The 19,443-nt window shown below is 37.0% G+C and overlaps 1 protein-coding gene across 1 annotated transcript; it reads left to right on the top strand.

Moving 5' to 3' along the window:
* Nucleotides 1–497: 497 nt before the first annotated feature.
* CRBN (cereblon) lies at nucleotides 498–15,121 on the top strand (the record flags this gene model as incomplete). The annotated part of the gene is made up of 10 exons (XM_010076173.1): nucleotides 498–656; nucleotides 823–1,025; nucleotides 1,903–2,052; nucleotides 5,482–5,644; nucleotides 8,604–8,666; nucleotides 9,350–9,434; nucleotides 10,422–10,537; nucleotides 13,485–13,549; nucleotides 14,452–14,583; nucleotides 14,938–15,121. Coding segments are annotated over 10 exons (1,320 nt in total), but the record flags the coding sequence as incomplete, so codon positions are not given.
* Nucleotides 15,122–19,443: the final 4,322 nt, after the last annotated feature.

The raw sequence follows: 19,443 nt of genomic DNA, 5'->3' as shown, positions 1-19,443 counted from the left end.
GTTTGTACATGTGCTGGAGTTTGTGTGTGTGTTTGATAATACACATAGGAGAGGCTGACAGCAGTGAAATAATCTAAAATACCATCAGGAGTCTTTGTATGAATTATCAGACTACTTTTAACTCACTTGCTTCATGTATGCAGTCAGATTGTTCAGGTTTGCACTGCTTTAAATGCTGTATTCAGCATCCTGCAAGAAATTAAGTTCTGTGGCGTCTCAGTGTACATGCAGAAGACATTTAGAATTGAGATGAGGAAATACTACTGTAGTGAAAATCCGAGCTGACAATTTATTATTTGCTTCCAAAAAGAGTTTGTTACCTTTTCAAAATAAATTACCAACTTTTGACCCTTTTTATAGAATGGTGTTTTTTCTGTAACAGCACGAAAGTTTTTTTTCGCAAGTTTACAATACAAAAGTTGCTTCCATGTGAAAGGCTGTAGCCTGGGAATATTGAATGCATTTCTGTGTTTCTCTGGTTTTTCTCAATATCTTAGTCGTTGCTGATTGATTTCTATACAATAGTCTGTATGTGCTTATTAGCAGAGAGTGAGGAAGAGGATGACAATGAAATGGAAGTTGAAGATCAAGATAGTAAAGAAGCTGAAAAGCCAAACATCATTAATTTTGATACCAGTTTGCCAACATCACATGTGGTATGTTCTTTATATATTGTCCATGAAATACATCTAGAAAAGGGTTTTGATTGTTTTTGTATAATTCTGATGTAATATCCTTAAGCCAAAGACATAATTTTATTTTATCCTTGTAAATCACCAAAAACTCTTATACTACTGTAATTTCCTTAATTATTGTTTTCAGTATTTAGGTTCTGATATGGAAGAGTTTCACGGAAGAACAGTGCATGATGATGACAGCTGTCAGGTGATTCCAGTGTTACCCCATGTGATGGTGATGTTGATTCCTGGACAGACGTTGCCCCTTCAGCTTTTTCGCCCTCAAGAGGTTAGCATGGTGCGGAATTTAATTCAGAAAGACAGAACATTTGCTGTTCTTGCATACAGGTAAAATACACAAGTGGGTTTACTGATGGTGTGCAGCGTGTATTTTTAGCACAGTTTCTTTGGATACTAAATCAAATGCAGATGGTTGCAGCAGTCCTGTGGTGAATAACATAAGTTGGGGTTTGAAATTATTTGACAAAAATTGTCTTCCGATTGAAAGGTTGTCATGTTATGTAGCTGTATGACAGTATCATGTGGTTGTGTAGAGAAGCAGTAAGCATTGATTTGCTTTTGTTGTTAGAATGTCATTTTGATTTCAGAACCTGTTTGAGTGCACTGCTCCATCTTGCTTTAAGATTAAGCCCTTATCTGAAATGTAAAAATCAGAATTTTTTTTTGAGAACTGAATGGTTATTAAGGTGTATTTGCTTGTTTTGTGTATAAATTGACAAGCACAGACAGTGTTTCCCAATAGAGTTGAGAGACAGGAGGTGATAGAAAAGCAGAAAAGATAAAGGCTAATCTATGCCAAAAGAAGTTGTGAATTATTCCCCCCTCTTCCTCCAATTTATTGTGGTTTAATTATGTAGGAGGTGGGAACAGCTATTTTTAGAAAGTCAATCTAAAGGGTTTTGGTTTTTTCAGTATCTGCATTTCAAATGCAGATACACTGATGATCTCTCTGTTCCCAGAATTTCACCTCTAGACCCTAAAGTAAAATCAAGTCAACTGGCAAAAACCCCCAACCAAACAAAACATTAGAAGTTGCTTTTAAAATGGAAAAATAATAATTTCAGTTAGATGAAGTTATTTTAGCAAATTTACTGTTTTGATAAGACTGATCAGGTACAGTCAGGGTGGGTAGACTAACTTGTGAAATCTGAATGAACGGTGCTGTTTGGAGGGTGGGTAACCTTTTTAATTGTGTTACTTTCAGCAATGTACGTGAAAGGGAAGCACATTTTGGAACAACAGCAGAAATATATGCCTACAGAGAAGAACAGGAATATGGGATTGAAACAGTCAAAGTGAAAGCAATAGGAAGACAGAGATTCAAGGTGCTTGAAATAAGAACCCAGTCAGATGGGTAAGAAAATGGTGTATTTAATTTTACATACTGCAAATCTTGTTTCACTAAAACATTTACATTTTACTGCAGGTGCATCTGCCCTTTAGGTCATACAGCTGACTAATTAGTGTAGATACTAATTGAATGCTTAATCAGTAGCTTCTCTGGTTATTCAGGACTTCTGACATTTCCTCTTCTAAGACTCCTACTTTAGTTGTTACTAACTTTGCAATAAAAGTCTCTAAAGAATATCTAACTGTAGTTTGATTTGATGTGTGTGAGAAAACATCTGCGAGAATGACTTTCTGAAAATTAAGCCAGGAAAAAGGTGTTGAGTTACCTGCATTGTAAGTTGTAAAGCTTTATTTGAAAATCTCTTACATCCCTATTTCAAACCAGCTGTGAAATGAGAGGATACAATATCGTGTGTGCCTTCTGTTGTCTTGCAGAAAGCATCCCTGATAGCAACCGGATTCCATTCCTTTGAAAAACCGTGACTTTCATTTTCTGAAAGGAGACCTTTCTAGACATGGTCTGCATTGAATGTGTTCCACTTCATAACTTTATGTGCAATTGCAGCTCTGAAATGCTGCAGGCAAGGGTTTGACACTGCAGCTAATAACAATATGCTTGTCTATTTCTGTACTTTGAGTGATCTTTAACTATTGAGCCTCAACAGCGTGCAGAAGCATTTAGCTGCATGATTCAGATACGGAGAGGACAATAACTGCGCCCAGAGGGGTAGTGGTTTTCATGAGAGGCTGCCTATGAAAGGGGAGACCTGGAGTCTGGGAATAATAATGGAGAAACAAGTTGCTTCTCTTGTTCGTTTGTCCCTTTATAACAAACAGAAGCACACTTGAGATTTCTGGATAAATATTTGAATATGAAAATAGGTTCTTGATTTCTGCTAATTACAAGGAGACCATCATTTTCAGTTTCTCAAATTCTAAATATTTTTTATTGTAGCCAGTCACAGTTTAGTACATCCTTATCTTCAGCAAGTCTTACCTCTTCCTGTCTGACCATTCACTGATACTTCACCGACAGAAATGCGCTACTTCTTTTGTTATTGGTTGACAGTTCATGTGCTTGTCAAACACACTCAGATCAGCTTTGTTAGATTCTCTCCTATATTCTAGTCTTCTTCTTTTCCATATTCCAGTATGATACCTGTGATACTTACAGGCTCACCTTCTAGCCAGTTTTATTGTATTATGTAAGTAATACTTTTGCCCATTTATAAAAGTGACTAAGACCCTTAACATTGAGTTAGGAGAATGCTGAGTCTTCTGTCATTTTTGAGTTCTTGACATCATGCTCTGCACTGCGCATTGCATCGTGAGCCTCTGTCAGTGTCACTATCCAGAGATACAGGCTCCAGACATGGATTCTGTGAGCATTTGATCATTCTTAGCACAATTGTTAGAGGTTTTTGTAGTCTTTTCTGCAAGGCATATACATCTTACTCCAAATCTATAAATCTAAAGCTAATCATCTGTATTCTGCTATTGCTCTGTAGTGTGACATTGCTTAGAAAGAGGCCTAGGAACAGTCTGAGCTCAGCATTCTCGTATGCTTTTATAACCTGCAGCTGAAGAAATTAAGAATACATGTGCTACTTGCTATTTCTGACTATAACATTTGGTTACAAATAATATTCCAAATTTTACAGCTTAGAAAAACCATTACTTGAACACAAGATGGCAGTACTTAGCTACAGTAACAACAGGATTGTTACTCAGAGTTCAGTATCCAGAAGCAGTTAAGTGGTACAGTGATTTTTTTGTACTGTTAAAGCATTTTATTACGATGATTTTATATCAGAGATCACTTTTTTCACAGCACATTCACAAGTTTCATTCATAAACGGGAATTTTTAAATGTGTGAAATAAAGGTGAGATTGATTTTTCTCATCAAAGCAACCTCTGGATTTGTTGGAATGACTTAAACTATATAGAGTTACTCTGCTTGCAAGTACTGCACATTTTGTGGGTTTGGGGAGTGATTAGTGAACTTGAACCTCCTAGGATTGTCAGTGCTCTTTGTTGACATGAACCTGTGTTCTTTGGTTCATCCTGAGGAAATTATGTTTTCTGCAGCTTATGAGACACTCTCTAGGCTCCTGTGCCAATGTGCTAACTCTATGAATGAATGAGGCTGGCAGTGTAGTAGTTTGCTGCCACTTTTTTCTGTACATCAGAGGGATATAAGAAGGCAATCAGACAGAAGTAGAATATAATGTTCCATCTGTACAAATAAAGCATTTTCATTAAGATCGTGCTCCTATTTTTCATGTATTCAAGGCTACTAACAGAAGAAACAAGCATTACCAGTCTAAAATCCTTTTTGATAAAGAGGGAAAAGTACTGAGCTTCTTAGCAAGAAAAAAATTTACATAGTTCTTGGTGTTTCTGATTACTAAGTGCTTATGGAAAAACATAATTTTATAATTATAGTAAGTTAACAGTGTTCAGTGTTGTCCCTGTAAGTAAAATCAGAAATTTGCAATGACATGAGTCATGAATCTTAATATTTCAGGGTTTCTGATGCACAATACTGTTAAAATGTAAAGTCCTTTGTGCTAAACAGTATTCTTAGTAGCCACATAACTGTTGCTGAACCCTTTGTGGAATATATGACCTGGCTGATGCTAGGATATTAAAAGATGATCAGAGTCTATATCGTATTTCTGCTGATTTTGAATTCTAGCTGAGCACATAAGCTTTTGTGGTTTGAAGATAGTAAACTGCCTTTCAGCTAAACTTCCTTTCTGAGGGTTTGATATATAGTAGCTGACTATTAGTTTATACCAAAAGGAACTTGAGGAGACAAAAATCTAAAAATAAAATGCTGAGATGGTAGAATATTCTGCTGTGTTGTCACTGCCAATCTCTCTGTAGTTCTGTCCACCAGAATCCAAACAGATAATCTAGTGCTTTAAAATACAGGGACACTCCCTTGTATCCCACAGAAAAGGTAGGTAACTGCGAGGGGGGGCGCGGAGAAACAGCAAAGAAGCTTCTGCTGAAAAAGTTAAAGCAGTGATCTTTGTAGAGTTCTGTATGCTAGTGCAAAACATATTTGGAAGACAGGTAATTCTGTTTTTTAAAGGAAAAGGAAAAACAGATTGCTTCTGTCTTCAGCTTAGGTATACCAAAGTCCAGTCGGCACAGCTGCTTTAGTAATTTAGCCAAGGGCATGAGATATCTGTGTTCTAGAATAGTATGAGTTTGGTGTGCTGCAGATATGTTGTATGTTCCCTGAGGTAATTTGATTTACGTTAGTACAACTTTAAAGGTCTGATGAAATGGATTGCTCCTTAAATTCTATAGTATTATGTAGTGATTAATCTACAACACAAGCTTATGTTCTTATAATCAGGAAAACCCATTTTTTTAAACTCTTGTATATGTGTATATCTCATCTCTTTTTTCTTTTATCAGAATCCAGCAGGCTAAAGTACAAATCCTTCCTGAGCGAGTGCTGCCTTCAACAATGTCAGCAGTACAGCTGCAATCTCTCAGCCGATGCCATATATTTCCTTCTTCGAAACCTACAGCGTGGCAGGACCGAACTATACGTCAATGGTGGCAGAAATATCAAAAGGTTAGAAGCTAGTTGTGTTTAGTTTTTTTTTTTTAATTATTTTTGATGGTATTTTAAAAATCAATATAAAATTCTATCTATTCGTCTTTAGAGGAGGATGCACAACTGGGATGCTAGATACCAACCTCTGCTTTTGTCGCAAATTGTGTGATCATTTATCAGCTCTCAGCAATGGGGAAAGATATGATTTGTATTGAGTTCTCTTTGATTATTAAATTAATATTATTACATAATAACTCATATATTACTACTGTTATTATTTTTTTACATAATCAAAACACCTCAGAGTGCTGGTTGCTAAAGCTTGTAGATGATGAAGTGTTGGTGGGGAAAAAAATATAATTTCATTTGTAGGCAGGTCAAAGCATCTTGACTTTTACTGACATTGTTTTGACAATAAAAATATTGGCAGTCATTGCTGACAGTGCCAGTGCTCTTGCTTTGTACTTGTCCTGATGGTTTGGGTTTGAAAGTAAGGAGGCTTTTGTAACTGTTTTTTTCTGAAACTCTTTGATTCAGCTAGAAGAGGTTTTTGAAACCAGAGGTGGTTTAGAGGTGACTCCCGAATTTCAGTGGTGAGATAAAAGACCTCTAATGTCCTAGTTTGGAATCACAATTGTGTTTGTTCATTTTGCTTTAAAACCTGCATCAGCTAAAGGATTAACTTCTGTACCTGCAGTTACTTATTTACAGAAAATGTGGATCTGCTTTTTTAATAAGTATGCAGACTTTATACTTCTTTAGAGAGCTTCCAGAATTTTATTTACTTGACTCTGATTTAGAAGAAGAACAACAAAACAAACACCAGTGGTAGAGGAGAAATAATACTTATCAAGATGTTGGTATTGCCATTAGGGAATTAGCCTCTACTTTTGCTTCACTGGCACAAATTCTGGCTTTGCGTGTTTACACTGTTTTTGCATCACTGCAGCTGTGACAGTACTTGGAATCAGGGGGGAATTCACACCAAAATTGTAGGACAGAATTTTAAGGAGTCCTAAGTGGCTGATGCCAGGCGTAAGCTACAAACTTCTGCACTGCTCAGGGGAATAATAAGGTGTGATTTGTGCTAGAGACAGCTGTGCTCTTTAAAAGGTGCTAAAAGATGCATTTATACAAGTGAATGTGCACTTTTACCAGTATACAACGTTTTCTTTTAGCAGTCTGAAATAAAACGTACTGTCAAAAGGATAATTTTGCTGGGACAAATTATGTTCCCATAATAAGCACCATACTAGCGTATGGTGCTAGCATAGTTACACCAGCAAAAGCCTTTCAAGTATAAGCCCAGCTCATTCTCAGGCACGGTACAGACTTTTCAAACACCAACTCTCATTAACAGTAGACAAATGCACACTGTAAGCTTAATGGGACAAGAGTTAGCACTGGGGTCAGTAGGAGAGGATGTGGTGAAACGGGGCAACCTGACAAACTGAAAAAAACTAAAATTGTGTCTTATTTATTTATATATTTATTATTTAACCCACCATTTTGGGCAGTGGCATATAAAAGGAAAGATACCTTGGAATCTTCTGTATCAGTAGAGATCTTTGGAATTACCTCTAGAAATTAATATAGAATCCTGGTAACTGCTCATTGTCAGATGCAGTGAAGATTTGGACTTGGGTTTTTTTTCAATAGTTTTGAGCTCTGTACCCAAAAAAACCTGCCAACAAACAAACCAAAACATTAATAACAAAGAGCTGTTGATTCTCAAGAGTTCTTGAACAAGTTAATCTCTGAGTTAAGGAGCCCAGAAACATTATGCTTCGGGGGAGGCAGGGTGGCAGAAATCCCTTTCCAAGACTGATTCTGTCAGATGATAGCTGAACTGCAGTGCACTCGCTCTAAGAAGAGCATGTTTTGTGGATGGAGATGCAGATCCAGAGCAGGGGCATTGTCCTCTTGCCCTCCATAGCTCTATGGATGTCAGTAGAACTGTGACTGTTTCCACTATGACAGGCTGGACCTCTGTATGTTTACTAATATAATGAGAAACATCAGGAAATGGAAGTTGCATTTTAAGAACAGCTTCTGCTCCATGTTAAGAGCTGACCCTATGTCAGCTGTTACAGAAAATACACTTGCTAATGAAAACAGTAACTTGAGTTTTGGTGTTCCTGAATTCCTTTTTCGAAGTTTTATTTGCTGTGGATTTTAGTCTCTATTGCCTGATTTTTCTAATTTGTAAAATAAGGATGGTTCCTCTCAAAGGGAAATTTAAAATTTAATTCGTAAGTATTTACAGTACAATTTGAGATCCTTTTTTGGAAAGCAGTGTGGCTCTGTAGTATAGTGCTTTTTAGATTTTTATTAACCTAAACCTATAAATTTTAGTTTTCTGAAGTCACTGTAGAGAATTGGTTAACTAAGCAAATAATCTTACACTGCTGGTAATTTGCTTGTTAAAGAATGAAGTTATAATCTAGGGTTTCTTGTCTGCAGGATATGCACAAGCTACACACAAGCTGAAGATTTTCTAGAGGTGATATAGGTGGCCACTTCTATTTTGTTCCTCCAGATCTGCTCTGTGTTGTTGTATAGATATATTCTTACACAATTCAAGTTAAGATGTTAGTCATGTTCACAGTAAAGTGTGATACAGCAGCATGGGCCGCTGCTATTAGTAACATTTTTATTTTGAAAAAATACCTTTCAGTAAAAAATAGTTATGAGACTTTCAGGGGACTTTTTTTTTCTCTGTTGTTTTTGTTTTCCTCCTCCCCATTTGTTTCTTACTCAGTGTTCCATTTGGGTCAGAAGTTTTCTTCATAGGATGTTGTTAAATGGATATTGTACAGTATTTTGTTCACTGTCTTTGGAGAGTTATAATAAAGCTGTTCAATAGCTTTTCAGTAGCTTTAAATAATCAGGTATCTTTTCTCTGTCTTGTTTGAACAAGAACCATCCCTAAAATCTCCTAATGTTAAAGAATAAATATTTGTGGTTTTGATTTTAGAGGAAGTTCCACTGTGCAAGTTTGACATCTTGGCCTCCTTGGCTCTACTCTCTGTATGATGCTGTAAGTTCATCCTCTGTGTTACCAGCTAATTTACAATTAGTTTTGTATGTTTTAATACCTAATTATTGGACAAAATATAAAAGGTTTTTATTATGTTGGCTTCTAAGTTACCCTTGAAAGAAGGGTATAGTTTTCAGTTTACTGTTAGAAGAGCAGGAAGGGCTTCCCTGTCTGTATGATTGTTCCCTCATGGTAGGGCATGTATCTGGAGTTGATAACAGAGGTTCATGTTCGTGCTATGTTGTCTTAGAGCAAAAACTTGTCTGTCACATATGCTCCAGATGAATGTCCTAACCACAAGGGTGCTGGATAATCCTTCTTTATATACATATATATATGTATATTAGTACATAACGTAATTGGTATAAGAGAGGCAGAAGTAGGGAGGAGGCTAGCCCTCATCTTGTTTGTACAGTTCCAGAATTTGAATGGTTGTCTCTTTATCGCAAATGAGAGTTACAACCACCTTGGGCCATTGGTTCATTTTGGCCCGCTTCCCATCCCTATTCTGCTCTGAGTTTAAAATACGTAGATACAAAATGAGTCTGTAATTACTGTAAGTCTTAAAAGCTAATGTCCACTTAGGGAAAATAGCTTACTCTACATTTTGCTTCCTTTTTTTTTTTTTCCTAAGAAAACAGAAATACGTATGTATTTAAATTAGACTTTTCTTCTAAAAAAAGGAAACCTTGATGGAAAGAGTCAAGAGGCAGCTACATGAATGGGATGAAAATCTTAAAGATGAATCTCTTCCATCAAACCCAATAGGTATGATGTTGTTTAGCTTACGAACTAAATTTTTTTTAAGTTTCCTAAGAAAAAGAAAACTTGGGTAATTACCTTTTATTGGCAGTCCAATCCCTCACTTCCAGTTTCCAATACATTTTGATGATTGACTTTGATGAAAGGATGATAGAGCTTTTAAAGACATAAACATCCTCCAACTATGTGGAAACATGTTCAGTGAAAGCAATAGAACTCTGTTGTGCTCCATGGCAGGACGAATGTGATCTAAATGTTTTGTAAGAAAACAAGCTGAAAGCAAACTAGATTTTAAAAATTATTTTTATGTAAGTCTAAGCATTAGTATATATAATCTGTTTGTTCTTACTTCTTATTACCTCTTACCAGACATGAGGGAAAATAGTACCAGTAAACTAATTGCAAAAAAGTTGGGATCAGATTTCATGCTTTAGCAGGCACCAGGATTATGCCCCAGTGAAAAAGTCTCTTCTCACTGCAGGACTCCAGGATCTAGTAAGATGGAAATTTCCATTGAAGCCTTCCTAAAGGGAAAAACATTCTTTCCTGTGTAGACTCTCAAATGCCTAATAAGGGGAAATTCAAACTGCAGCCTTCAATTAAAGTCAGTTAAGCAGCAAATACAAGTCTGTGCTCGATAATTTTGATGCATAAAAATTACCACCGCTGGCTGGAAAACTCAGTAATTCACTGTCAAAGTGGAAATCTCTATCAGAGAGTGTTCTCCAGGTATCTGTTCTGGTTTTAGAATACATTACCGTACCAACATTGTTCAGTCTCTGTCACTAGTGATCTTTGAGTGTGGGTTAGACAAATATCTTAAAAGAGGTTTTATGTGTACGTGATCCAGCCTTAAGGCAGAAGGATGTACTGAGATGACTTCTAAAAGTCCTTGTAAGCCTAAGTTTTAGCACTCTGTCTGTAACTGAGTAGAAGTAGTAGGTTTGATTTATCTCTAAAATTCTAACAGACCTCGTACTTTCTCATTTCTAGATTTTTCTTACAGAGTTGCTGCTTGCCTGCCAATTGATGATGCATTACGTATACAGTTGCTTAAAATAGGTAGTGCTGTTCAGCGACTCCGGTGTGAATTAGATATTATGAACAAAGTGAGTATTTTTTTTTTTGCATGTCATTAAATTGATCTCACAAAAAAAAGTTGGAGTGACTGTTACAATCTATAACAAAAATGTATGAAATTTCCAAATAGTACTTCTAGACAGTGAATTTGGGTGTTCTTTTATTTCTTCCTTCTCCTTTAAAAGTTTGCTCAATAGTCTCTCAATACTAGACTTTATGGTTTATGGCAAGCAAGAAACATATAATAATACTTGTTTTTTCTTAGAAATCATGTTTCAACACCTCACAGCACTTTTTTTAGCCAGGAGATGGTGCTAGAAGTTCAGTGTTGCTCATAACCATCTTATTAACATCATATCCCCGTATTGACAGTATAATACACCGCAGTCAAGTAGCATTGTGCCATGAAAACTAGTGGATTTTGTAATAAAAGATAAGTCTTTGTAGTATTAAGGATTGGACTGAAAGGATTTTTGTAAATGGCATGTATTGAGTTTTTAGGCAATACCTTTTTAAGATGTTCAAAAACTTTGTTTTCTCTTCCCTTCTTTCCATTGCCATGGCCTGTAATGCTGTAGATGTAGGACATTAAAGTTTTCTTTTTACATTGTACATTTCTTAGATACTATTATTATTATTATTGATAAAGGAACTGCCAGCCATCCTCATGTTTAATCCAACTGTTTTAGGAACAGCATTTGCAACAACATCTCCGACAAGAGTTCAGATTACTTTGCTCTTTCCAAAGAGGAAATGCTGAAAGAGCCATTGGTATAAATACAAGTTGTAACTGTAAACTTGTTTATGTGTTTGATAGTAGTAACTGGAATATTTACTATTCAATTTTTGAATGGAGAGACAAATCAATATATCACAAAGAATAGCTGTATACATGCGGATTGGCCCTCACACCTTGCTGGTTGTAAGTTTGCTGGGGATAACAAAGTACTGTCTCGAACATTAGCATAGTGTAACCCCAGTCAGTGTTGGCTGCTGGATATAGAGCAGTGGAAATTTTGCCTGTTTGTCTAGAAAGTGCTGCCTCTTTCTGGGGAAAAGAGAAACAGAGTGTCGTTTTAATACTGTTTCTCTGACCAAAATTAATGCACGAAAAATCTGAAAGGAAATATACAGAGAAAAGGAGACAGAAAACATCTCTTTGCAGACTTTTGCATGATGCTCTGTGATCAAATTAGACTGAATTTGTCTTTTCTGAGTCAGAAACTCTGAAAATATTCTGATATTCAGGTGCTACAAAGCACTGTTCATGTTTGGTATGTTAAGAGGACTTAAGTTACCCTTATAAGGTAAAGTTGATTTTTGGCCTACACCGAAAAGGTGGTTTCTACATCAACATGTGACATTTTATTCTGTAAATGTGTTTAACTGTAAATGTGTAAATACCATATTAGTGTGAGAATGGTAAGTGCCATTACGTTTTTTTACAGTTTCTTTATCAGCATTTATTTTGGTCAAACCCACTGTTGTTAAGGTAGGGTTCTTTAATGAGAAGGGGTGCTCTGGCAACACAGCACGTTATTTTGGTTTACTTGAGAAAGAAGAACTTAACGTGTTCCATTGTTCAAAATGTAATTTACAGTGATATGAAGTGATTGTAAGACCTGATTTGTTTTCTTTTGTCTTGGATATCAGTGAATTGAATTGTAGTTCTAATAGCTTTTTGTGTTATTAAAAACAGTTAACTGTTTGTGTGCTTATTTTTAAAGGAGCACACATGACTCACAGGTATAACACTTATGTGAATTCCCCTTGAGAGTGCTAGTTGTCGTATAATTAGATAGGTTTGGAAATGGAGGGATGGAATTAAGTAGCTGTCTAAATTGGATTCTGAGAGGGATATAGAAGCATTAGATGATAATCTGTGAGTAAGGGTGATTTAAAAGAGTGAGTGATGTTAGGTGTCAAGTAAAGGTCCCTGGTAGGACAGAAAGGCCAAGTGAGCTCTGAGAAGGGAACTGCTGTATAATAGAGTATCTGTATAGTAGAGCAGTTTTCCTCCTTCAGTCTCCAAGATCAGTAGACAGTGTGTTGAAAGTGTGGGGCAGAACCTGTGTCACCTGCAGGAAGGGAGCTGGAGGAAGGTGAAATGCAGCAACAAGTCCAGAGCATCTGAATAGAGGAAAGGAGAGAGTAAAGGCTGACATAAGCCATGTGTATCCCATGAGTGGAGTGCAGGAGTCAGAGTTCAGGGAGACTCGGAAGCACAAGCTATGATTTACTTGAAGTTTTAGAAGGAAATACGCTTACACAGGGACTTGTCCAAGTGAAGACCAAAATACAGTGGATAATTTTTGGGTAATTTCACATGCATTACCCTTAAAAAGAGATAGAACTAATGCACCTCCTGAAAATTAGTAAGTAGTGTTCTACTGAGCTGATTTAAATGCTTATTTTCTGGGCAGTGTCAGTGACGAATTGTTTCATTCTACTTTCTAGAAATTGTAGGAGAGAGATTAATCTGTTACAATCTTTAAGAGAAAGATCAATACCTCTTACATATTTGTCTTGTGAAAATTAAAACCACTGATATACAGTATTCTCAAATTTTAGAAAAACTTAATGGTTGCATTTGTACTTATCTACCTTTTCTGTGTTGTATCTTAGAAGAGCAAGGGGTTTTTTCTAAACTAGCTTTTAACAACCTTAAACGTTGACTCATTTATTATCTCTGTGTAGTCACATCCTCTTCCATGTGTGGATTTTTTTGGGAAAAAAATATATTAAAGTTTTTATCTTTAAGATAAAAATTAATGTTTACCAAAAATAAGTAAAATGCACAGAGACTTTTTTGTCCTTTGATAGAAAGAGAAAACATAAGTGACTGCTGCCCAGATAAACAAAAGAATTGGTACAAAGTCAGTTCTGAGGGAAGGGGAGACATTTTTATTATTTGCTACTGTGCTGACAAGTGTCTGGAAATGAATGAAATTTCCCTCTTTTGTTTTTCTTTTCAAGTGTACATCTCTTTGTTGTAAGCAATGCCAAGATACAGAAATAACTACCAAGAATGAAATATTCAGGTGAGTTTATTGCCCTTAATCTTTGTGAGGTTCCTGATCAGAAACCTTCTCACAGCAAATCAGATTAAGCTAGGTTATGTCTTATTGTGTTTTCCACAACTCCAATAAAATTTAAGTAAATATTTATAGTGACTTTTTTTTTTAAAACAAAACGGGTTATGTGAGCTTTTTTAATAAAAAGTTAGTAAATCTGAACATCACCGTGTGTATTGTAACAGAAGCTAGTGTGAAAGGCCACGTTATGTCACCTAGTCCAGCACCACTGAAGAATTATGTGCTCTGCGGTGAGTTTTGGAACATGCATTTGTTACATACAACGTTGAGAATCTCATGAACTTTTATTCAGAAATAAAGGGACAAAAGATGCTCTCTCAGCACTTCATCCCAATTTCTGTATGTCTGCAAGCTTCAACAGCAGATTAAATTCCGAGGGAAGGATTAATAACAGCCTTAAATGAGGTAGTTTCTGTAGCATCCTGTCAGCTGTCCTCTAAGTGACTTGTCCTCTTGAACAAACAGCTGGGTGAAGTTCATCTGAATGCAAGAATATTTTAGTCCTTACTCAGAATAATATCTTTTAAAATACCTTTTCTGAAGTAGGGACTTAAATTATTCCCGTTATCTGCTTATTGTGTCAGTGAGGAATGATCAGATTTATAACACTGGATGCTTACATTTCTGCAATTATAAGAAAATTTGATGATATTTTACATTAGTATCTTTTTTCTTTCAATTTTTAATAATATAATTAAAGGTACATTTTTTCTCTAGAGCCTGAAGTGATCCTTTTGCTGTGGAAAATGGTTTTAAGCATGGCTGGCAGTTTTTCCTGTGTTTACATTTGACTGCCTTTGGTTTTTGTTTCTTTGAACTGTGACAGAATTGTTAATTGTCTGTTGTAGTTTATCGTTATGTGGACCCATGGCAGCATACGTGAATCCTCATGGGTACATCCATGAAACCCTTACTGTATATAAAGCCTGCAACTTGAATCTCAGTGGACGGCCATCAACAGAGCACAGCTGGTTTCCTGGGTAATAACAGTTTAGAAAAATTTTATTAGTAAATTACAGAAATTTGATTGCAGTTGTATTCCTGTGACGGTTGAATAGTAAATACATAATTTTTGAAACATACACAGTCATTTTACTCATGAAAAATAGGAAAGAAAGTTTAGACTTTTACAAAATATAGAATAAAATATATGTTTTTTAAACATCTGCAGGGTTTTTAGATGGGCGTTGGGCACCTTGATTCCCAAAGATTCTTTGAAAATCTAGCTTGAGACTAGTATTCTCTTATTCCCTAATGAGTGGGCTGTGTTCTGGTATTTTCTGAATGTCTTTTCTTTACATGGTAGCACCAACCTTTTGTTTTGTTTTCGGTAGGTATGCCTGGACTATAGCCCAGTGCAGAATCTGTGGGAACCATATGGGATGGAAGTTCACAGCTACCAAAAAGGAATTGTCACCTCAAAAATTCTGGGGATTGACACGGTCTGCTCTCCTGCCTCGGATTCCAGAAACAGAGGAAGACTCAGGCCACGACAGATCGCCGTTACTCTGCCTGTGATCCAGTAACCTGCTTTGGAGTTGAGCAGGCAGTAGTCTGTCTTAAATCCATCTGCTCAGTTCTGCTTCTGATGCTTACTTAAACCCGAGAACCCACTCCCACACACAAAAACCAACCGAACAAGCAGGCTCGCTCCATTTGGGTTTGGTGTGTATCCACATCACTGTTGTTTCAGGCACATTGAGAACTGAAGGTTGAATCTTTAAAATGACAGCTGAGGAGAGGAGGTGACATGAGATGCTCAGAAATCGATCTGATCCATCCGGACAGACTTGAGACTGAACTTTCTACTTCCTTGTATAATTTCAGAAAATGTTTACTGCTATCAACTTGCAGTGAAAGAAGGTGGGGGGAAACTAAAATTACAAATGAACAGAGTATAATTTATGCAATATATGTATGATGGTTGTAGATACCAGTTACTTGCTTCGGAGTATTTTCCATAATATACTTAGTATAATTTATGCAATATATGTATGATGGTAGTAGATACCAGTTACTTGCTGCGGAGTATTTTCCATAATATACTTTAAAGTGTTTTTGCTGAGAATCCCTGTTTCTAACTGTGGAATACTTCAAATTTTATGCTCGTGCTGTTTCAGATATTCGCTGAATAACCATTGGAGAGAGTACAAGACCAAAGTATCTCTTCTGACTGATACTGTGTTGGTAATGTCAGCGGCAGTGCTGTAACTGGCAAAAGCAAGAGTTCTGCTGCCTGCAGCTAGAAGAATTGTGTTCCAAAATGCCCTTTGAAGGGAACCCACGTTAAGTATTCGGTCCTTATTCTGCTGCCTGCAGCTAGAAGAATTGTGTTTCAAAATGCCCTTTGAAGGGAACCCACGTGAAGTATTCGGTCCTTACAAGTTGTCTGATCCATTTAGCTTATTTGACTTTAGAAGTCTTAAATTTTAAACTATTTATACATATATACACGTCAGTCCTAGAACATAAAATACATAGTCATTTACTGTTGAATGTACTTATATTTACTTTTCCAAATAACTTCTGTGAAGATCAGTTTGACAGCACACATGTCCAGGTTTCTGTGAAGTACCTATAAAATACATAACTGACAATTTTTCGGTAGTATTTATTTTGACAAGGGGGAGGCAGCATCTCTTTAATTTTTTTTTCTTCTACTCTTTCGTATCATAACATTTTACATTATCACCCTTACCTTACAAAGAGCAGAAGTTTCTAAATTAAACAGAAATAAAAGGCAGTGCTTTTTTTTTTATTATTATTTTTTTTTATCTGAGGTGCTGTCTGTGCTGCAGAAATTAGGTGCCAAAATGGGGCAGCTTTTGCCACTATTTTTTTTTTCCCTCAGAATGCACTTTGGTGATGGCAACTGAAGATTTCTTCAATCATCTGTGTACATACACACTTTTTTCTTTTGAAGCTTTATCATTCACTCTTTATTTCTTCACAGGAAATCTTTCAGAAAATGCACTGTTAAATATAATGACACAAAACTACTTAAGATTTAAGACATCAGCCACTATTTACTCGTTCTCAATTGCACCCCTCCACCAAACACTGTAGCACGGACGGATGCCTTCAGAGCACGCCTAAGTCAGCCCTCGCTACAGGACAAGCAGCTGATCTCAGGGGCAGAGCGGTGCCTCTTACAGTGCAGCTGAAAGGTGATGTGAAAAGATGCTAGATGCTGAAAGACTGCTGGGAGAGTTTATTATGCTAGAGATGTAGAAACTAATGATTGTGTAACTCAGGTTTAGTTCTTTGAAGCCTTCTACCTCTGTGCTTCTGTGATAACTTTTGTTCTTTCCGCAGACATCTTTAATACTGTATTTAATTTTGTGTGCAGTGCTCCGACTTGCCAGTGAACTGTGAAAAGCAATACTTCTTTGAATATAGTTCTGAACAAATAGAGAGTGAATGATGGATCATTTTCTTCAAGAAAACATTCTGTATTTTGATTATATTTCTCTAATAAGCTTTCAGAAGTCTGCAGTGATAAGCACTAGTGTGAGACCGTGAACCCTCTGTACTCGCATAACCACTGAAATCATACTTGGCTTCCCCTTGCGCCCTGCACGTGCGCACACACACGCACCCCTGTGCACACAGGCACACGCACGCCTTAACTGTAGGCTTGGTTTTCTCCCTCAAGGAACTTAGTATCTCTTGTTCCCATTACCCTCAGTAGGGCTTGGGGGTGGCAAGAAGTTTTAAGTGCTTTAAAGTACCTTCTGCTGCCTTTTAAGTGTTTACTGAGGGTACGGCGAGGGAGGTTTTCAAAATTATTGTTTTCTCAGCTATCGCTGAACTTTGTAAGGTCTTGGGGTTTTGGCTGAGTCTTTTGGGTTGCCTCAACTAAAAATGGCATTACGTTGGTAATGTGTGCATACAAGATAAGTGTATTTTTGTTATTGCGTATATATAGTCAAATGTAAACTAATACAATGAAGTGAGAGAAGTCAGGAGTATATTTATCACTAATTTAATTTTATTGTTGATGATGCTGTTCCATCTGGCTAACCTTCTGTGTAAAATTCACCATCTCAAAGTCCATGGTGCTTCCCAGGTTGAAAGCAAGTGTGATTCAAGCTGCTGGGAAGATGCTGAATCCTGCCGTGGAGCTGGTCACTATAGTGCTACACGTGTACGACTCCTCAGAATGTACAGCACGGGACTCACAGGGCGGAGGGGGAGTCCTGGATGATTCTATACATTGGCTAATATTTTCTGTACATCTTTCTTCTGGAGAGAAAACTATTGGATTGGGATTGTGGAAAATTATTGCTGACAAATGTGGACATCATATGCTTTTGAGAGCTAAGTACAAAGGAAATAATGTTTTCGGATAATTTACTGTATTTACTACATACAGCAGGTGGCATGTAGCTTGATGTGTTAATTAATCTGATGGACTTGCTGACTGCTGCTGAAAGGGATCGTTTTTCTCTTCTCTCCCAGCATAATCTCTGTCCTTCTGATGTGAGCCCTAGGAATTAGCCTGCCACAGGGTTGCTGTCCTGGCTGCACAGGTCTGACGGAGGGACAAACAGGCATCTTGTAGGGACAGAAGAGGGACTGCCCTGCGCATCAGCAGGTCTCAGCTGGACTGGAGTACATGTAGCATGGAACCGCTCATTTTTCAAGCCATCATTGCAATAGCATAAAGATACTGTACAATCGGAGCCTGTAATATTGCAAGTTTTCGTATCTTTTAGTTTAGTTTTGATGACTAGTTAAAATTGCATAGGACACTTGCACACTTGGTCTAAAACATGTTCAAATACTCTACCGTTTGTTTTTGAATAATGCTATCTTTTGTATGTGCTGCAGTTGATTTTGTTCCTCTCACTGTTTTTTCCCCTTTAATTGCTTTGTAAACGCTGCAAAAAGGGTGGCACGTTCTCCGCTTTAACTCTTCCTCTGTCTGCCTTTTGAAACAACTTTTCAGAAAAAATCTTGTTGCTTGCAAGCATTTGCAAAGAATAAAATAACAATTTGTTTCAAAATGGATATTTTTTTTGCTGATTGTTGGGATGGGAAGAAAGAAGTTGCTTGAGTTTACGTTGTGCTTTAAGCTGGTTAGCTTCAAAAAGTAATACGTAAACTGAATGTTTCATCTTTGAAGAATGTGCAGGCTTCACTGGGAAAGGATGGAGAAGATAAGAAATAACATGAAGAGAGTACAGGTTGTGATTCCAATGAATAATCAAAACATTTCAGTCCTTCATCTCAAACTCTTTTCTCCCTGGCATCTGTGCATGCACTTGCTTTAATCCACCTAATTCTCAGCCTCAGTCCCAAATTGTTTCCTTCTGTATTCCCAAGGTCTGAGAGCACTGATGGTTTCTTCCAGCTTCCCCTCTGTCTCCAGTTTCTCCTACAAAGAGAAGTTCATAGGTAAGTATATGAAGGTGTTAAGTATATGAAGAAGTTAAGTAGTGATTAATCTGGCGACACTTTGAGGGAAACTAGTCAGAGGCTTTGCAGACAGGCTCAGCGAAAGCACTGCGAGGGTGAGAGGACAAACTTTGTCTGTGTCAGTACTGTGGCCCCTGGCCAGCTCGTGTGCAGCACTGGTTTGAGCTGTTGAACTTAATTTTTTTTTTTAATTTTTTTATTTTTATTTTATTAAGACTGATCTTCCCCATGTGAACATCAGCACACACACCTTATCTTCCCTCCCCAAGAGACCGGAGTTGCCTTGGGTGTGGGTTTGTGGTTTTTTTGGTTGTGTTTTATTTTGTTTTTTTTTTACATTATTAGTTCCAGCTGAGCCTTGTTAGGCAGCAAAGTCAGGGCCATGATGAGCCCTTGCGCTTTGGGGATGACTTTCGTGG

The sequence above is a fragment of the Pterocles gutturalis genome, unplaced genomic scaffold (assembly GCF_000699245.1).
Source record: "Pterocles gutturalis isolate BGI_N339 unplaced genomic scaffold, ASM69924v1 scaffold16463, whole genome shotgun sequence".
Classification (NCBI taxonomy): Eukaryota; Metazoa; Chordata; class Aves; order Pterocliformes; family Pteroclidae; genus Pterocles; species Pterocles gutturalis.
This window is presented reverse-complemented; position numbering and strand designations above follow the sequence as displayed.